Genomic DNA, 17,932 nt, shown 5'->3' on the forward strand with positions numbered 1-17,932 from the left:
GCTGAACAGCTCTTGCAGTTACAATTATGACTGTGATTTTTAATAATTTCACAAATATAACATCTAGAATAATAACTTTTTTTACTGACAATATACAATTGCACGGAATCATCAATTACATTGACAGTTTTCTCATAATTTTCATTGATTTATTATCAATACCTAATAAATATATATTTTGCAATATTATAATAATTAATTATAGTACATGTTCATGTATTTCTTGAAAATCAAAGCTGGAAGTGGCAAGCAGGTGAAGACTGGGAAAGTGCAGCCGAGAATCTTAAATTTCGAGCCTACCATTCTTACAAAATTCGTTTTATCTGTTTGATTTGATGCAAGATATGTTGACAGAGAGTTGGTGCACTTAACAGACTCTTGTTACCACGCCAGGCTTAGCAATGCAAAATTAAAATGGACTCAATTTCTTAAACCTAATGAAACCGAGTTATTCACAAGCTTATGCGTGTATTGACATAAATCATTTCTAATATCAATATATCATTCATTCATTTACATACACAAGCTGTAAGGTCTGCAGGTTACTTATTTTCTGTTGAAATACGGAAAACCAATCTGAACATAGATATTGACTGAACCCTAAAAACTATTTGGTGTGTAGTTTCAAATGGCATGATTGTAAATCTGTTCGAGTTGATTAGAAACTCACTCCAATAAAATTGAAGTCTGGTAACGGCATGATGACTGCATCTGTAGTGGAATATTAAGGCAGTCAATTTTAGTTAGTATACCTATGATACCTTAGATACTCTTTACTGTCATCCTTGAGTAGGGAATCGAGTTGAATTTATATTAATTTCTGTCTATTAATATGAATAATTCATGCATCGTAATTATTTGAAGTAAAAAAACTTGTGCTTGCAAATCCTGAAATAAAATAGTTGGTGTGCAACTATGAGTAAGCAAAAAATAGCTTCTGTATTAGATTAAGTATTGAATTTTACATTTTTTTGTTTAGACTAAGCTTAGAAATGCTATTCATAAAATGTGTATAAAATTTACTTCATACTCGTTAACATATACTCATTATCATAACATTCATCATATGGAATTCGGGAGTGAATTCAAACCAGAAACAGTCGTCTTAAAACAAGTAAAATTATTGCAAACAAGAGCGTAGCAATAAGAATACTCCAAAATAAATCATTCGAAGATGACATGGTTTCAACCTGAGGATTAACGATTATTTCAACTTCCTGCTGCTCATGAGTTTCTGGTTGCGAATCCATGCGTCGCTGTCTCAATTCACTTTCAGGCACATTTTCTATACCAGATGAAAATGAAGGCTCGTTCGTTGAAGCTTCTTCTGCCTGCAGAAGTAACCAGCTTATGAATGATCAATCAATTGGTACTGTATCATGTAAAAACCGATTAATTTACCTTCAATGCGATTGTGTCCAACATATGCTGTTCTTCTTCAGTGATCGGTGTTTTAGCTGTATCCTTAGATAATAAATCAGCAATCTTACCACAGCTGTCGCACTGCCAACTCAAAGATCTGTAATTTACCACAAATAATTCACCCATGTGACTATGTAAGAATTTGTTACTGACTCGTTGTGCACTAATTATGAAAAAAATAGTACAGAAGCACGTAAATAATAAAGTTTCAACTGTAATTGACCTGCCAAACGACTTAAAGCAAAAAAGTATCACCCATTCATAATTAAAAAAATTAGCAAAAAATACTTCTTAGCAAGTTTTTGACGCTCCTCCGTGGTGTAGTCAAGTGATCCTATAGTGCCGTTTCCCGGTGTTGGCATAAATGCAATTAATGCTAACAGTGCGGTCCTTATACTCCAGGAGGGCTGCCACGTTTCGGGATGATGTCCAGAGATACTCAGACATATTTTTTTGTTTACTTCAAATCGGCCGTTGGGCTGAAAGTATACCTTTAATTAATTTCTCAGGTTTGACGAACACTTTTCATCATACTCAGATACACATTTGAATGTGGTACAAAGTCTAATTTTGTAGTTCTTTTAGATGTGGAGTAAATTGACACTATTTTTTTCAAAGGCTAGTCTACCGCGAAGTTTACGAGTAGAACAGATTTTGAACGATTAGATAACATTTTAGAGGTTCCTCTGACAATTTTTAAACTTTCTATAATCTCAACTTAAATAGGAGAGATTTCGTCGTCACTGTTGATTTGTTTTTTACTTCCTTATGTCCCTATGCCGAATTCAATCTAGGACTTACAGTTAGCAATATGATGTTGGGTGGTTTCATAGGATACTCAGGAGGTAGTAAAATTCTACCATGATATACACCACCCTCAAAATCTGTGGATGGTGGCCCATGCACTGTGAAATGCCATTCGAAGAGGTTGTCATCCAAAGGATGTGCACAGTATTCTTCCGTTGCTTCGTGTAGCTCTTGCGCTTCGCGCATCAACCTCTTGACAGCTGAAATATGAAAAATTAAAAATAGAAAGATTCAATGTTCAAACTCCAAGTACAGGAATATCAACAAGATGTAGCCTAATAAAATTGTTAAATTGGCATTACTCGTGGCATAATTTTTTGATAAGGATTTCAACGTCATTTATCGATACACGCAAGGGCCTCGAAACAGAATTGTACAATGGAATTGACCCAGAAAAATTTTGATATAAGTGAGTATAATTCAATCAGTCAGAGGGAAGAAAATTAACTCTGACACAAAGACTATCATGAATACGATGATCTTGTCAGAGGTGAAAGAAAATGAAAATATCTGCTAAAGCCATTTAAAGGTCAGTAATCATTCTCAATTGAATGATAAACGGCAAAATGAAGATAAAAAATGCAGAGTAGGAGAAAATTTGAGAATTTTGAAACGTGAAATAAGGAATACTGGAAATTTACCTGGACTCTTGACATTATATTTTCCTTCGAATGACATCTTGAGATATTATTGTAGATTTTATGTCTGTGTACTCGAATGTCGAAAACAGAGATCAGCTGACCGATATGTCAGCACTCAACGTATACATTAATCCGACCTCATTGATTAAAAATATTTAAATTCATATCAAGTTATAAGTTTAGGTTGCATTATTTCCTAGCATTATGTTGCGACGATCAATGTCGACGTTAACTGATCAATTTAATAGGCACAAAATTGATGAGAAATAACCTGAAATTGGTCTCTTTGACGTAACCAACCTCTTTTATCTTTTCTAAGTTGACGTGAAGTAATCAGTTTTCGTCCTCTTGCCTAATCCATTGATAAATTAACTACTCTGAACTTAGTCGCGGTTTCATTTACGCAAGGTACACGTAGACGAGCTATAATTCCAGCGGCCGAACGCTAGATGTCACTAAACCAGAATTTCATCTGCAAATACATAGACGCGGTAAATTCAAGTTACAGTTTGCGTGCCCGCCACTGTACTCTGTGTCGGACAAATTTTCGTGACGTGTACTCTGCGGGTAAGTGGGCATACGGCCGGGACCCTTATTCCAGATACGTTTACAATCGTTTTGCCAGTGAAAAAGCCGACTTACGTAGAAGACATAAATGGATTTGCTAGAACACTGATTCTCATTGTAACGCTTATCGCAATGTGGATCGTTGTAACCGTTGACTGAAGGACGTATCAATGTCTTGGCGTCAAAGATTTGTGGAATAGAAACTGATAGCAGCAAAGCTTAGATCCACACAACTCTTACACTTCTATAACATTGTAGAGTCGAGTGCAAAAACAATGGGATGTGAACTAATGCGAAAATAGTCTTCAGTCAACAATCATTTCCTGATTCTGAATGACAAATTAATTTTAATAGATGATCGGATGATCAGAGATTGTGGATAGATCCAAAAAGTTAATTCAGTACCTTAGATACATGTTTATAAAATCATTTATAACCATTCTTACCAAATGATTATTTATAGAAAACATTTTGATTACTGTCAAAGGTAAATACCAAACCTTGCCAGGACATAATCAACTTCCATTCTTTTGAATATTATCAGATTCAACGTGTTGAAGATAATCAAAATTTATAACACAGTAAACCACATTCAACGTTTTGTAACGTTCACAGACTAGGGAAAGATTTTTCATAAAATTAGAGAATCACGCATTAAATAGCTGAAATATAAATCTCAATGTACAGAAGTATGCATGTACTTTGAAAAAAATCGTACACACGTATAAAATAATAATGTGAACAATTTATACACTCCACAGTAAGGGTTAGCATAAATTTTAAACAAAGTCCAATTTAACGAGGGCATTCGTCTCACGACAAAGATGTTTTATTCAATATCACTGTACAGTTTTTCGTTTTTTTGTTTTTCCCTTTTTCTCGTCAAAGGTAACCTCGGGGATGTAAAATTGCAACAGCACAACAATGATGAATAACATAGATAACAAAAGAATTCAAAACATGTACTACTTGCAATGATTATATCAGTATAGTATATCAGAGGTTTTTGTAAGCTTTCAGTTGCGCCCTAGTCGTTCATTACACTGAAAATCATTACTTGATAATATTGTGAGTTATTCTACATGAGGTGGCAGACCATGAAATAATTACGAGTTTGCGGAACAGTGGGAGCAGACGGTTCAAACACTTTTTTGAGCGTGTACAGCCCCCCTCTTATGCATCCTGAATAAACCGCCACTCGCCAAGAGCCCGTAAACAAAAATTTCAGTAATGATTTCACAGGCTCCCGCGTTACCATAGGCAGCAGCCTTTAGTCTCTGATCTATAAGACGCTGTCTTGGCAGTGACGCACTAAAACTATTGGTATTTGTTTATATGGATTTGTGGCTTAGAAGGCGAACAACAGAAGGAAGGCCATCATAAGACAGAAAAGACCCATAGCTTCGGACAAGGCGAAACCAAGAATGGCATACGAGAACAGCTGCTGTTTAAGGGAGGGGTTTCTCGCATAACCAATGATCAGGGAACCGAAGACCGATCCAATTCCAGCACCTAAAAACAAGAAAATAGTTCATTAGGAAAACCAAACCACTGTGCTTCATGGGTGCAATGCAAAAAAATATCTGATAAACACTGATATAGAGTAAAATTGTACCGCAATACTTTTTTTTCATTACAGTTATAATTGTTTGATACTGTACAGAGACTATATTAAGAGTTAGTGACACTGGAGATACCTGGGACAACCACCTTTGCAATCAATATTCATATAATTGTCAGATGATGTTTCTCTCTTGCCTATTCTCAATTGAGTGATGCAGGCAGGTTTGATATTAGATTATCGTTTAGCTACATGAAATATACATCATGACAAATAATAGTATGGAATAAATTTTTGCTAAACTATACAATAGCAAAGCATAAGTGAGCTCTGTTATGTTTAATTGTTGCAAATACAAATTCAACCAATGAAAATCACGTCTTGACGTAAATATATTATACACATATAGTTCTATTCTATAAAAGTATGTACAAATTTTTATTATACTATGATGAGTTAGACTGCGAGTAACTGTCGCAGAAATTTGATCACACACTGCACAGTGTAGCTCTGATCACATAGGACATCGAGTTTGACAGGGAAACCATGTCTGGGATAAATGGACCAGGAGGAGGGTAGTCAGAGGGCAAACAGCATTAGGAACGCAATCATCAAGCAGAAAAGACCCATCGCCTCAGATAGGGCAAATCCGAGGACTGCGTAGGAGAATACTTGCTGTTTCAGGGAGGGATTTCGGGCATAACCAATAATAAGGGAACCAAATACAATCCCAATACCAATTCCTGAAATGTCAGAGGTACAATAGTGTATAAGTCAATCAAGTTGTTAATATTAGGTAGGTACTGCGTCATCGTCGATAACGTTCTACGTTGCACACTTTAGTATGTACAAAATACGCCTGAATTAATGACTCTGGTTAAGAACTGGAGTAATATAAATAAAGAAAATTAACGTAATCATCATCAATTCGATGAGAAAGCTTGACGATGATCAACTAATGTTTCTAGTACACAAATATTGTACCGCCAAGGTTATGTAAGACATTGCATAATGATTTGTGTCTAAAAATTTTTATAGCGTAAATGAGAGGGAATAAAGAATATAGGTATTTGCAGGAAGATAACTGAACATGATAGGAGTCTCGTCACTTCTCATCACAACTTACCGGATCCAGCAACTCCGACAGTTGCAGCGCCAGCGCCAATAAATTTAGCAGCAGAGTCAATGTCACGACTCACTGCTGAAGTCTGGAAGCTGCGTACGGCAGGCAGCTAGAATGGAAGTAGCACAAATGAGAATTCAAAGTACAGCTGCAGTATCGTACTTGACACTCAAAGTACAACAAATGAAAATCACATATCAATTTTTAAGCATAAGGACGCCAAAAGTTGGCAAAGATGTGAAATATGATCAAGATTAAATGTGTTATTGTACTTATTCAAACTCAGGCGAGCAAAAATTTGAAATATGTTATGTAACCTTCGGATCATTATGCAACGAAAGACTTTGATATTTACCAGGCTGACTGGGGTCTGCCTCTGATTTTGTTGCAGGGACTGGCTTTGGTTGACCACAGCACTGCTCAGAGGTCGTAGGTATGACTTGGCTCCAGAAACCAGCTGGATAAAGTCATATGCAAGTTAAAAGACGAGGATTACATAATGTATGTACGGACGTATCATTCGGACATCTAGATATAGGAGGTGACGGGATGGAACAAACGTATTTTACTTACGGTAGACCTGGCAATTGGGGCAACGAATCTGGTGCAGGCGTACATGTTGACGGTTGTGTGGTCGGTTCACTCAATTACCTAAAAATACGACAGTTGGATTACCAAAGTTTCGATCCGAACGGAGTGTTGCCCGGCAGAAAGTTGCGCAGCTTAAAATGTAGAGGTCACTGACTAGATATTAAATTTTCTTTAACGGGTTACGTAACGTCACTCCTCGTCAGTTTTCTGTGTGAAAATCAATGACATAAATTGGGAATAAAATCTGCCGATTTTCGGGCTGAATGAATTTTAAAAGAGACACGTTTAACCGTGTGAATGCAGTCGGAAACGAAGGCGGATGGTGTTAGACTGAAAATAAGATGGCCGTATCTTCCGGGTGCAAAAATTTGAGGATATGAAATTATGATTTAGTACGTCCCGAACGACGTTTCAATATAATAACCAACGACTCGAACGTCGTCGACGATATTTCGGTGTAAATTTATATTTAACGGATGTACTTTTTTGCCACCGGTAATTATGGATGAATTTTACTCACTCGACAGCAAGCCCCGAACTTACCAAAGAACAGTGTCGAAGTCGAAGAGGAGGCGACCCGGCCTTTGGAATGTTGAATTGGTGAGTGAGCGATGAACGGAGTGGCGGAGTGAAGTGGGGATCGACTCACGGACAGCCTATCCGCGCAGAGCCTTGAACGAAACGGCGCAGTTTCCGTGCTGAGGTAGAATCACCGCTTCCTACGCCCGAGCTACCGAGAGCTCCATTTATCGATCACCCGAATTTAGCCGAGGATATTTTTCGTCTGCAATCTTTAGTCAAGTTGAAAACCGTATATGAAGAAAATGACGATCGACATTCAGCAGCGTCAATTATGGCGCGACGTTAGCGTATATATTATTTGAAAAAAAATGACAATCATCATCTCTTATCGAAAATAATTTTGTTTCATTTGCTCCTGTACCACTACATCCCGATTAACAGCCCTCTTTTATCAATGCATCATTTGACTTTATCACACTGGGATTATTGCAGTTGAAATGGCTGTATTTATGCTAAATATTTGTAAATTCAATGGTTGTGGTCTTACGTTTAAAAGCTTAGGCGATCTAATACAACACATCGAGGAAACTCATATTGGTGATTAATTTTGTTGTCTCATATCAACGACTCGGGCTAGTTGAGGTTATGTCGGTTTTGAGGTTATCTAGGATTCATCAGCAAACGTTAAGTGACTCTTATAATTAATCGTTCTTTTCAATGTAATAACTTCTATGACACCCTACCAGCGCTCATAGATTGTCGAGATAATATACTTTACTTCCATTACTGATCGTTTGTTTGTCCCAAAACTAATTTTTAAGTGATAATCAATACATCCAAAAGTCCAAATTTGCCTGCTATCTTTGGGAAGATTTTGAAAATTGTCAATAAAATAACATCAGTCAACACGAATGTAGCTGTTATTTGACACATGAAAACATGTGACACTGAAACTGTCGACTAAGATTTATCGGCATAATTATTAGACTGTAATCTGCTTGGCTTTCATCAAATTTTCGTGTAACGTTATACTACGCGCACATTTCCAGATTATGACCCCCGAGTTGTTGAGCAAACTGAGCAACAGCAGCCGACTTGCATACCTCTAAGTTATGTATTACGATTCTTGACGGATGCCGCACGAAAAGAGGGCGTCAAGCCCGTCCATCAATCCAGGTCAAATCAAACCTGTCTTCCTTCCTCAACGCGCAACAAAAATAATACTCCTACCGGTCAGTTTCTGTTCATGCTATCATACTTCTCTAATGTGGTGTTTTTGTCGTCTATCAAATTTATTCAAGATTTCAAATGTTTTGTGTTGAATGATTCTCTCAAGCTTGTATGATGTTTTTTACCACCATACATATTTTCAAGCATGATAATGTTGGTAAAATTCGGCATGCATAACACATGTTTTGTAAATAATTTGCATCAGCATGTTTATTTGCCGACCTTTACATTGCCTGAATAAAAAATTTAAAAATTTTTTAACTTCACCTTGGATGAATCAAGAAGTTCTGCCATGCGCATATTACAAGTACAGTTTTCTTTGAACTATCATTCGAAGCAGAGTTTATCGTGTAGGGTCATGTTTCATTCCTTGCCTATCTGTGATACACTGTTTGACAGTTATTACCAAGGTGAGTTAATATCTGGGTTGTATAGGTCTTAGTTCGTTACGCTCACAAAGTTTACTGTACACTTCCATCAAGTTATAAAGCATCGTAAGAATAAATATGTTCTTTGATCTTCTACTTATCGAAATTAATATTTATTTTTTACTCAACATAATAACAGATTCATGTTGATACCATTTGATATCTATTACCTTCTACTGGATCACTGACCATTTTGCCATGGCTGCGCAAACAGCGATCAAGTAGTTATTTTTTTAATAAATATACCTCTGCTTATTATGTCGATTGGTTTTTCTTCATCCCTGTAGATAACAACTCATAGGCTTATTGACCGTACTTCTCATTTGGTAATAGGTACACGAAAACTGAAAGCGATTTTACGTTTTCAAATCATGTTTTCGCAGCTAATTTATTATTCTATTTTGATTTTGAGTAGATTTTCATTCAATTTAATTAAAAAAAACCTACCAAAGGTATTGATTATATTCCACATGTAATATTAAGGATTCAAAAATTAGGACACACGATCAACAACACATCACAATAAAGTATTGTTGAGAACTACAGGTCAACAAAAATCTGGAAGAAAACAGTTTCAGATTATTTTTATTTTTCTGAAAATCTAACCACATAAAGTGCTATGCTTGTTACAAGTTTGAGTTTAATCACATAATTTTTTACTAGAGTGATGTTTTCAGACGTTTTGAGTAAAATATTACTTTTCAATTTTTCCTCACAGATAAATAGAGTACATATCTGATTGTCAGTAAGGCAAATTTCCAAAAAATTGGAATATCGTCTTGAAAGCCTCAATACTACTTTTTTTTTAAAATCTGTTAACAAAATTTTGGAATTACAACAATCAGTTACAAGTGAGTTAATCTATAGAAATATCACGCTAATACTAAAACTGTATTTGTCATCTACTTTGTTGTTATGACCCGTTTCAATTCGAGAAATGTATGAAAAAATTTGTCAGCAGGACAAGCTCCTATCTCCATTTAGCTATGCAGCCAAACTAGCCATTATGGATTATTTTAAAAGCATAGATCAGTTAATTAAGACTGATTTATCAAATTATTTGGTGGCGTTAAAAAACAGAGACTGAGAGAATGTAACAGCTTGCTTAGAAAACTTGTATGCAAGCCTACATTTGATAGACTTGTATCATAGAGAAAATTGAAAAATAGATAGTCGCTTTTTCTTAATCTGTGTTCTACTCTCATCACTTGCTAAGTTGATGGAATTTGTAAAGTTTTCAAGCCACACTATTCAAGATTATTTCCTAAATTATCAATTAATTTGACTCTGTGACTGAACCAGCTGTAAGTCTCCATTGACTAAATTCCAATTACTAACCATAATGAATAGCTATTCTATATGGATGAATTTTGAATATGATATAAAAACTGACGATGTAGGCAGTGAGGCAGAGGAGGGAGAGGACTTTGTTAGTGAGCCAGAAGACAGCAATGACTCCTGGACTACTTCCTCGGAGTTCTCCGCTGACTTCATCCTCCGTTATGGCAGCAGGTACACCCATTACTTTTCCTCATTAATGGAAGTTCTGGTGTAAATATTAACATTACTGTGGCTTCTGTCATACGTCTTATTGCCGACAAATACCTTGCATACATACATCAAGAGATTTGTCCTGCAGACTGGTGGTGATGAAATATTTTATCATCGAAACTTGTTCAATTTTTCGTAGTAAATTCCTCATAAAAACCATTTTTAGGATTAATCATAACTTTTCAAATAAGTTCGTTTACACAGGACTCTTTCCAAAAATGAAAAAAAAGTGCGGCTTAATTGTTCCAAGTGCTGACCCTCTCAGTGAAATACCCGTATAGATTGAAACCGAAGTGAGAGAAATCTGAAATTTGCCTGAGACTGTATTTACTATGAAGAGCCTTAAAACTGTCAGCCCAGTGTTAGCTGTAAATTTGAAATTTTAAAAAATATTTATTAACAACAAATTCATTCGAACTCTCCCAGGCACAAAAACTACGGTATATAGGGAAAAGCTTTTAACTTGACGAATCTGGACAGTAAAACTTTTGTGCATCTTTATTGTGTACTGTTTTGTATATCTGGCAATTTTTCTTTTAATTGCGAATATCTTTTGTGATGTCATAATTGATTTATCTATCGTTACGCAGTCTATATACTTCGTATAATATCAATATCTATTATTGGACAATCAGACAATATTGCTCTTCTCTTTGTTGTCTTAAGCATGTTTTAATGTTTGTACTGCATAGTGTTTGTTTACTTTTGAATATTTAATTATAGATTATGTTGAATATTTTGCATCTGAATGTTGTAGCATCTATTTGTGTTACTGTTACACTTGTAACAAAAGTACTGGTCCTACATTTATTAGCTTTTTTAAGCTTATTGTAGCTGTAAAATTGATGTTAATATGCAGAAAAACAATGTGTAATTAGCATGGTCATTTATAGTATCCCCTGACTGGCTAAGCATCTCATTGCAAGTATAAAAACATTATCATTTCCAATTTTTCGTTTGCAAAAGTTTTTTTTATACAGTGGAAACTTCATGATCAATTGAATGCCATCCTTGTTTTATACTCATGGTTACAAAAGGTATAAAAAAACATTTTGTGTAAGCAACGAATTGTTTATTATCATTTCTCTATGCTATCAAGTTTTTTGCATATTTCTAGCAGCAGTAAATTCACTCAGATTACGATTCCGAATTTTGTATAATAACATTGTGATTACATTGGAAAAATATATTATCAACCCTAAAAATTAGAGTCCTATCAATTTGGCTTTGGCGCTTTAACTTACTATCATGATGTTGTTTCTCTCATCTAAATTGTGAGAAGGTATTGACATCAAACGAATTGAAATTTTCCAACTTTCACTCAATACTTCTTTTATTTTGCATATCATATACTATCGCTGCAAATCTGTCAAGTATTACGTTCTTACTTTTAGGGCTGTGAGCCAAAATACTGCGAATCAGAACAACAATACGGACAAGCCATTTGCCTGCCCCGTACCTGGATGTAAAAAACGCTACAAGAACATCAATGGTATAAAGTACCATTCTAAAAACGGGCATAAAAATGATGGCAAGTAGGTACTATTAGTATAAATAATTTGTCTAATTACAGTCGATCATTTACATAAAATAATACTGATTTACAGTCACTTCAGTTTATCGCTAATACCAAACATTCCCATTTCAATAACTGTAGCAAATAATTCGGTCATGTGTATGTACATGTATATAAAATAATCGGTTTTGCTGTGTCAATATTATTTATTTTAGAAAGTCTCGAGTCTCATCGTTACTGGAAATCTTAATTTTGTATTGCTAATGTTAATGGATGTTTGTTATATATTTTGATTTTTAAGGACACACCGTAATACATGTCAAACAAAAATTAACTCCATTCTCAATTCTGAAAACATGTTCATTAATCTGTATTTTAGCCACAACTAAGAAAATAACAACGAATAAAAGAAAACAGATTTTGGATTGATCGAGTTTTGCGAGCAGTTCATCAGGTGTGACAGTTTTTTTTACTTGAAAAATAAGCTTCAGAATATCAACAGCTTCTATTATTTTGAATAATGAATCGAATTCATTGAAATGCACATACTATTTGCCGCGTTCTTGCTGCTGTCCTACTTTTATTAGTCCTACAAGTACAACTATCACATGATGTGCTAAGAAGATATAATCTAATAAAACTCTGACTGGAACATTTCAATTAATCTTACAGTCTACTAAAACCATGTGAGAACTGATGTAGCAAACACGTGTCTAATTTTCTGCGCTTAGGGTACGGAAGGCGTTTAAATGTCCATGTGGAAAGAGCTATAAAACTTCGTATGGCTTGAAGAACCATGCAGCCATACAACATAGCAGTTCCCTACTGCAAGTGAAGATACTGCCAAATAATAAAATGGTCATTAAATTGGAAAGCGACTATGACAGCAGTACCAGTTCTATCAGCGACAGGCATCCCCTTCATTTAACGAAGCTATCAAAATGTAAGGTATCAGCAATCGAAGATCACGGATACATAAAACAAGAACGGTCTGTTGTCTCAGAAACAGATTGTGAAAGTGACCTTGGTATTCTGACCCCTGCATCGTCACCGCCACTACCTGTACAGACTTCCATTAAGGCAGAGCCTGTACTGCATCCTGTGCATAATGTACAGAAATACCTTGCTAATTTAAGCTCTAGTCAAATAAATTATCCTAATATTACAGTAACAGCTAATGAATACTAGTCAAAAAGATATAAGAAAAAAAAAATACTTCAAATGATGTAGTCAAATGTTTCATATCGCTCAGGTTTTGAAAGTTGTAACATAATCTCAATTTAATTATTCTTTAAAAATGTGCGTGACTGTATTACACTTGTAAGATGCTTACAATTCACATAAGTATTTTAGCTCCCCTAAGATATACTCTAACTCATCTAGTGGGCGCGTCGACATAGTACACTCTTCATGCATCATAATATATGCTCAGCGCTACGCCAAAGTCATCAAGCGCCTACCTTTTCAACTTTCATAAGTTTAGGGAAACTGTCATATCGGTGAAGTTCTCATAGTTGAAATATTCTTTAATTTTGGGTTTGCCGCTTGTTTTCATGTTATCTTCCCATGTCCATGCCTAAAACTTCTTGTGTTCTTTTAACTTTGTTTTCATCATACATGAGTAACTGAATTTCTTACATAGCTTTGCATAACACCTGTTTCTGTTGGCAGTAACTTTCTCCTTCTTGATATCACTGTTCGATGAAGTCACAAGATGTCCAAATATCAGCGTGATGATACAAATTATTTCCTTCCCTGCCATTATCACTGAAATAACTTTTCTCTTATCGCATACCGATGTCTTTATATCTTCTCTTTATGCATTAGGTTTATGCATTTGTTATCAAATATGTTTTCCTAATTGTCATTTCTCACTTGTTCTTTTTCATAGATTTCAAAAGTTACATACTCATTTTTGTATCAGGAAATCGTTTCTTCAAACACAAGAGTCAATATTCATTACCAGTTGTGTGATCTAAATCGCCATTCTTCAATAAAAATTTCATCACGATGAGATCATTACAGTTATAGAAATTTTATATGATTTGTTAACAATTATTTCGTACAAAACGTATAAATTACATAACATTCATGTAACACTGACGTAACAACTTAATGTAAAGATGGGTGTTTGTTGATACGCAATTGTGGAAAGCGCACCATAATATTAATTTAAAACATTTTCAACTCATGCTGCAGGATAATATTAATATCATCAATAATGGTGTTCAAACCACTCACAACAGTAAATATTACACTGTTTGAGCCATGTTAAGCCTTCTCTGTACTCACTAGCAAATAATTCGTTCACAGGATTTTGACTTGACAATGTAGAGGTCAAGATAAGAGACAAAGTTTGGTTCTGACCCATTTTTCATGTAATAACTCCGATTTAAGTGGAATCAAAAAAATCACTAAGCAGTTATATGTCGTTGGACTTGTGACTTGTTATATTCTGCTAAATTTTCTTATGGTATGAAATTTGAAAATATTTTTCTCTCATAGTCTTATGTCCATGGCATTAAAAGAATCGAATTTTAGCAATAACACGTTAATAACACTTGTTGGCAATAAAAATTGATATTTTAAGACGTTGTGTGGTATGAATAGATATAAGTTTGACAAATATATTCTAAGTGTAGAACAAAATTGTTGGTGAATCGAATTTTTAAGTTTCACATCAATGCGATATCATTACTTTTGCTTTGTTGGAAAATGTATGCAAAAAAAATTCATGTACCTAATTTAATTCCATCAGTATAATGTAGTTATTTATTTGTTATTACATTCATAATAAATAAATAGATAAAGGAAGAAATAGTAGAATTTTATTATCATAGAATTGGATTTTGTTACAAATAAACTTGTAAAAGACTTGGTATGTTTTTTTCTTTCTTTTGCTTCCCGCTATTGAAAGTTGTATCACTTCAACTTTAGCTACGTTTAGCATTTGTACCTACAAAAAACATATTTAAACCGTCAAATTAAGTTCTTTCTTCTTATCTCTCTATTTTATTTTCCCTTTGGTGGAGATGTTCACGAATAACTTTATGACTTCAACATTATAAGCTCAGCATCAATAGGTATGGTAATAAATTTGTTAGTCTCTACTAGTTCTTTTAGAAAAATTTCTAATTTTCTCGAAAAAACATTACTGTCCAGCAAGTGTATGTATGTATTTCATATATTTATATGAAAATATTACATTTGATCATAAATGGAAAATATATTGGAACATTTGCCTACTGCATCATTAAAAAATGTTACATTTAGGAAGAAAAAACTGTATTTCATTTGAAACATTAGCCAAATTTTTACAAGTGAAGCACAAAAGCAGAAGGACATTGAACAAGATTTCTATCCAAATGGACACAAATAAACAAACGTGTATTCGAAAATGAATGCTTCCATTACGTGTATGCATGTCACTGGATCTAGAACGGATTGTAATACTTGACTCTCAATAAGAAGTTTAGTGCACCATACCAATATGTTTAGTAAATAACCACGGAATGGTTGTGGCGCCAAACCTATCTATGTAAGATTGGAAAGAAAAATTTTGATGGGCACTAACTCTATTTCTCCATATGATATAGGTATCATTAGTGCAATAATGATTTTAGTTTGGATTTTAGTCGAAGGCTCAATCTCAATTCTTTCATCATGTGATATAATTTTCATAAAATAATTGTATATAATAATAATAAATAAGTGGCAATAATTGATTTTTTAATAATTTAACTATCCATTTCTTGAACATATGTATGTACATGTTCGTGTTCTACAATCTGACCACTCAACACAGAAAAAAAAATGGTACAAAATATTATTCTTACGTATTTCGCATGCCTCTAATAGCAGATGTAGACAAACAATCTGACGGTGAAAAAAAGGTACAAGTATAGAACAAATAAAGGTAATATTTCATTATGAAATCAATATACCATATATGAAGCGATATTATTTGATTGCTTTTTAAGTTCAACCATCACAACCCAGAAAATCTAAAATACTTGCATATTCTCAAGTTAGTTGTTTAACAAATAATAACTACATCTATGAATTTAATGTAAAATTTGACAATTTATGTTAAAGCAAAGTAATTCATAGATGAAATAACATTTAAAATTCAAACGATAACAAAGAAATGATGTGTGAAGAGAAAGGGATATTAGTTGCGTACAAAATATAACGTATATTTATTTTCATACCATATAAATTTTCTTCGGCAAATTAATTTCAGCATTACTTTGAATATTTAATTACACTATAACGTTCTTTCAATTTTACAGGGCAAACAATTATAAAACAACAGCGTGTTTGACACACGTGTGATGCATATGTTAAAAATGAATTATTATTTCTAATATGCCGTAATTTTGATATGGCACTTGTGTACCAATTTTTATGGTTAAATAATTTACTTTGACCCAACGTTTTCAGTGCATTTAAATCCTAGCAGCTGAAGCGAGTATTAAAACAAAAGGTGACAACAAGGAAGTGATCAGACTATACGCCGAACGGTGGATTTGCGTTAAATTTACACTTTTACTTGTACATCATTACCCATGTTAATAGCCATTTATACAGTAGTTGTAGGTGTATAAAAAAATTGAAAAATATGTAGATAAGAGAGAGAATTCAGTTTATACTTTAATTAGTTTCTAACTATAGTTTTCCTATATACAGAATAATCTCAGTTACATAACTTGTAATAGAACCATGGCAACAAAATTCCATACTTAGTTGTAAATTTAATGAAAAATCCAAATTTCGATTTTCTACGTATTCGAGCTGTCAACCTTAACAAGCTCACCGATCGATGTTGTACCTTATTCCATTAAACACCAAATTCAAAGCTGTAACACATTACAAAGATACTTCAGCAAACTTCTAATAATGGTAAAACATGCTTTGTTACTGCGCATAACTAAAATACTGTGTACACACTTTTTCTATGAATATACGAGGTTTTCTTCAAAGGTGGCTCACAGACACTTTTCTTATTGCTCCAAGCGTTCGAAACATTAGGCACTGAAACACAACAAAAGAAATGAACTGATGCTTCTTGATATTCAATTTGACTAAAGTGCTTCAGTCACAATGCTCGAAACATTTAAATCTTCTTTTTCACCTACTGCATGGCATTTTGATGAAAGCAAATCAGTGCACAAGTTTCAAAGTTTGTAGCTGCTCTGAAAATAAAAGATATCAAGAGTAAGCCATCTTCAATAATACCTCGACCATTCGTTATTTAGAAATACCTTTTTCTGAACTCTTCATTCGGAAAACAGATTGCCAACCGATCAAACTTAATAATAATTGAAACAAATATTTCAGCTGTATCCAGCAAAAACGTTGACTATCTAAGCGCTGCTCGGATATGACGCAAAGCCGTCCATGTTGACTAATTCCATATTCTGCTTTGCGATTGATACAAAACGATGTATTGTTAACATTGATATAAAATAAACGGTGCAAGTAATAATAAAACAAAATATCCTCTGGCGTTGCCTTGCGTACTTGTACAGCGGATATTCATTACTCATTGCACTAGGAAGATGAAGAAAAGATAATTATAAAAAAATTAGCAACCGTTAGAGTGATGAATTTATATATATTTTTGTTTTTAAATATACATAAATATAGTCCACTATAATTATAAATGTTTGAGAACTGTGTTAGGACGTCTGGGGGTGTGTAAATATGCTAATTCCGTTTACCTAGGCGAACCTAAAATCTAAAGTATTTTGGAGGATAGTATGGTAATTGTATAATATATTAAAGTTGATGTTATTTTTAATTGCTTAAATATACTAATATCAATTTTAATAATTACAAGCGTCATTACGTCCTTATGAAGCCAGCCAAGTACAAACAACAGCTGAAGTGTGGTCAATTAGTTGTCTTTAGTTTCACGATTATCCAATATTGTGATATATATTAGAAAAATATGCTATGCCTAAAGTATGA

The 17,932-nt window shown here is 34.0% G+C and overlaps 3 protein-coding genes across 6 annotated transcripts; 1 reads left to right on the top strand and 2 right to left on the bottom strand.

Moving 5' to 3' along the window:
- Window positions 1–69: 69 nt before the first annotated feature.
- Window positions 70–3,296, bottom strand: LOC124415344 (ubiquitin-conjugating enzyme E2 J1-like). Of its 2 annotated transcripts, none has more exons than XM_046896435.1 (5): window positions 3,171–3,296; window positions 2,224–2,429; window positions 1,711–1,901; window positions 1,402–1,519; window positions 70–1,331 (listed from the first exon to the last, which is right to left on the bottom strand). In XM_046896435.1, the coding sequence occupies exons 2-5, from the start codon at window positions 2,413–2,415 to the stop codon at window positions 1,086–1,088; spliced, it is 747 nt and encodes a 248-aa protein (XP_046752391.1). In that variant the 5' UTR covers window positions 2,416–2,429; window positions 3,171–3,296; the 3' UTR covers window positions 70–1,085. The 2 variants fall into 2 exon arrangements, with proteins under 2 accessions (XP_046752391.1, XP_046752383.1); XM_046896427.1 differs by having other exon boundaries at window positions 71–1,331; window positions 2,871–3,294.
- Window positions 3,297–4,231: 935 nt separating this feature from the next.
- LOC124415826 (ATP synthase lipid-binding protein, mitochondrial) lies at window positions 4,232–7,346 on the bottom strand. Of its 2 annotated transcripts, none has more exons than XM_046896485.1 (5): window positions 7,256–7,346; window positions 6,695–6,772; window positions 6,477–6,578; window positions 6,125–6,230; window positions 4,232–4,949 (listed from the first exon to the last, which is right to left on the bottom strand). In XM_046896485.1, the coding sequence occupies exons 2-5, from the start codon at window positions 6,737–6,739 to the stop codon at window positions 4,786–4,788; spliced, it is 417 nt and encodes a 138-aa protein (XP_046752441.1). In that variant the 5' UTR covers window positions 6,740–6,772; window positions 7,256–7,346; the 3' UTR covers window positions 4,232–4,785. The 2 variants fall into 2 exon arrangements, with proteins under 2 accessions (XP_046752441.1, XP_046752451.1); XM_046896495.1 differs by having other exon boundaries at window positions 7,233–7,309.
- A 150-nt stretch (window positions 7,347–7,496) lies between these two features.
- LOC124415089 (juxtaposed with another zinc finger protein 1) lies at window positions 7,497–14,681 on the top strand. 2 transcript variants are annotated; one of them, XM_046896406.1, is made up of 5 exons: window positions 7,497–7,831; window positions 8,284–8,466; window positions 10,293–10,404; window positions 11,838–11,978; window positions 12,691–14,681. In XM_046896406.1, the coding sequence occupies exons 1-5, from the start codon at window positions 7,732–7,734 to the stop codon at window positions 13,145–13,147; spliced, it is 993 nt and encodes a 330-aa protein (XP_046752362.1). In that variant the 5' UTR covers window positions 7,497–7,731; the 3' UTR covers window positions 13,148–14,681. The 2 variants fall into 2 exon arrangements, with proteins under 2 accessions (XP_046752362.1, XP_046752370.1); XM_046896414.1 differs by having other exon boundaries at window positions 7,551–7,575.
- The last annotated feature ends 3,251 nt before the right edge of the window (window positions 14,682–17,932 follow it).

This window comes from Diprion similis, chromosome 1, assembly GCF_021155765.1.
Source record: "Diprion similis isolate iyDipSimi1 chromosome 1, iyDipSimi1.1, whole genome shotgun sequence".
Taxonomy (NCBI): domain Eukaryota; kingdom Metazoa; phylum Arthropoda; class Insecta; order Hymenoptera; family Diprionidae; genus Diprion; species Diprion similis.

Coding starts and splice junctions, on each gene's coding strand:
- LOC124415826 (XM_046896485.1), bottom strand. CDS start 6,739: ATGTACGCCTGCACCAGATTCGTTGCCCCAATTGCCAGGTCTACC. Junction 6,579..6,694: donor CCCCAATTGCCAGGTCTACC/GTAAGTAAAATA, acceptor GACTTTATCCAG/CTGGTTTCTGGAGCCAAGTC. Junction 4,950..6,124: donor TGTCGGAGTTGCTGGATCCG/GTAAGTTGTGAT, acceptor TCTTGTTTTTAG/GTGCTGGAATTGGATCGGTC.
- LOC124415089 (XM_046896406.1), top strand. CDS start 7,732: ATGGCTGTATTTATGCTAAATATTTGTAAATTCAATGGTTGTGGTCTT. Junction 10,405..11,837: donor ATCCTCCGTTATGGCAGCAG/GTACACCCATTA, acceptor TCTTACTTTTAG/GGCTGTGAGCCAAAATACTG. Junction 11,979..12,690: donor GGGCATAAAAATGATGGCAA/GTAGGTACTATT, acceptor TTCTGCGCTTAG/GGTACGGAAGGCGTTTAAAT.
- LOC124415344 (XM_046896427.1), bottom strand. CDS start 2,907: ATGTCATTCGAAGGAAAATATAATGTCAAGAGTCCAG. Junction 1,902..2,223: donor CCAACATCATATTGCTAACT/GTAAGTCCTAGA, acceptor GTATACTTTCAG/CCCAACGGCCGATTTGAAGT. Junction 1,332..1,401: donor TGGACACAATCGCATTGAAG/GTAAATTAATCG, acceptor TTACTTCTGCAG/GCAGAAGAAGCTTCAACGAA.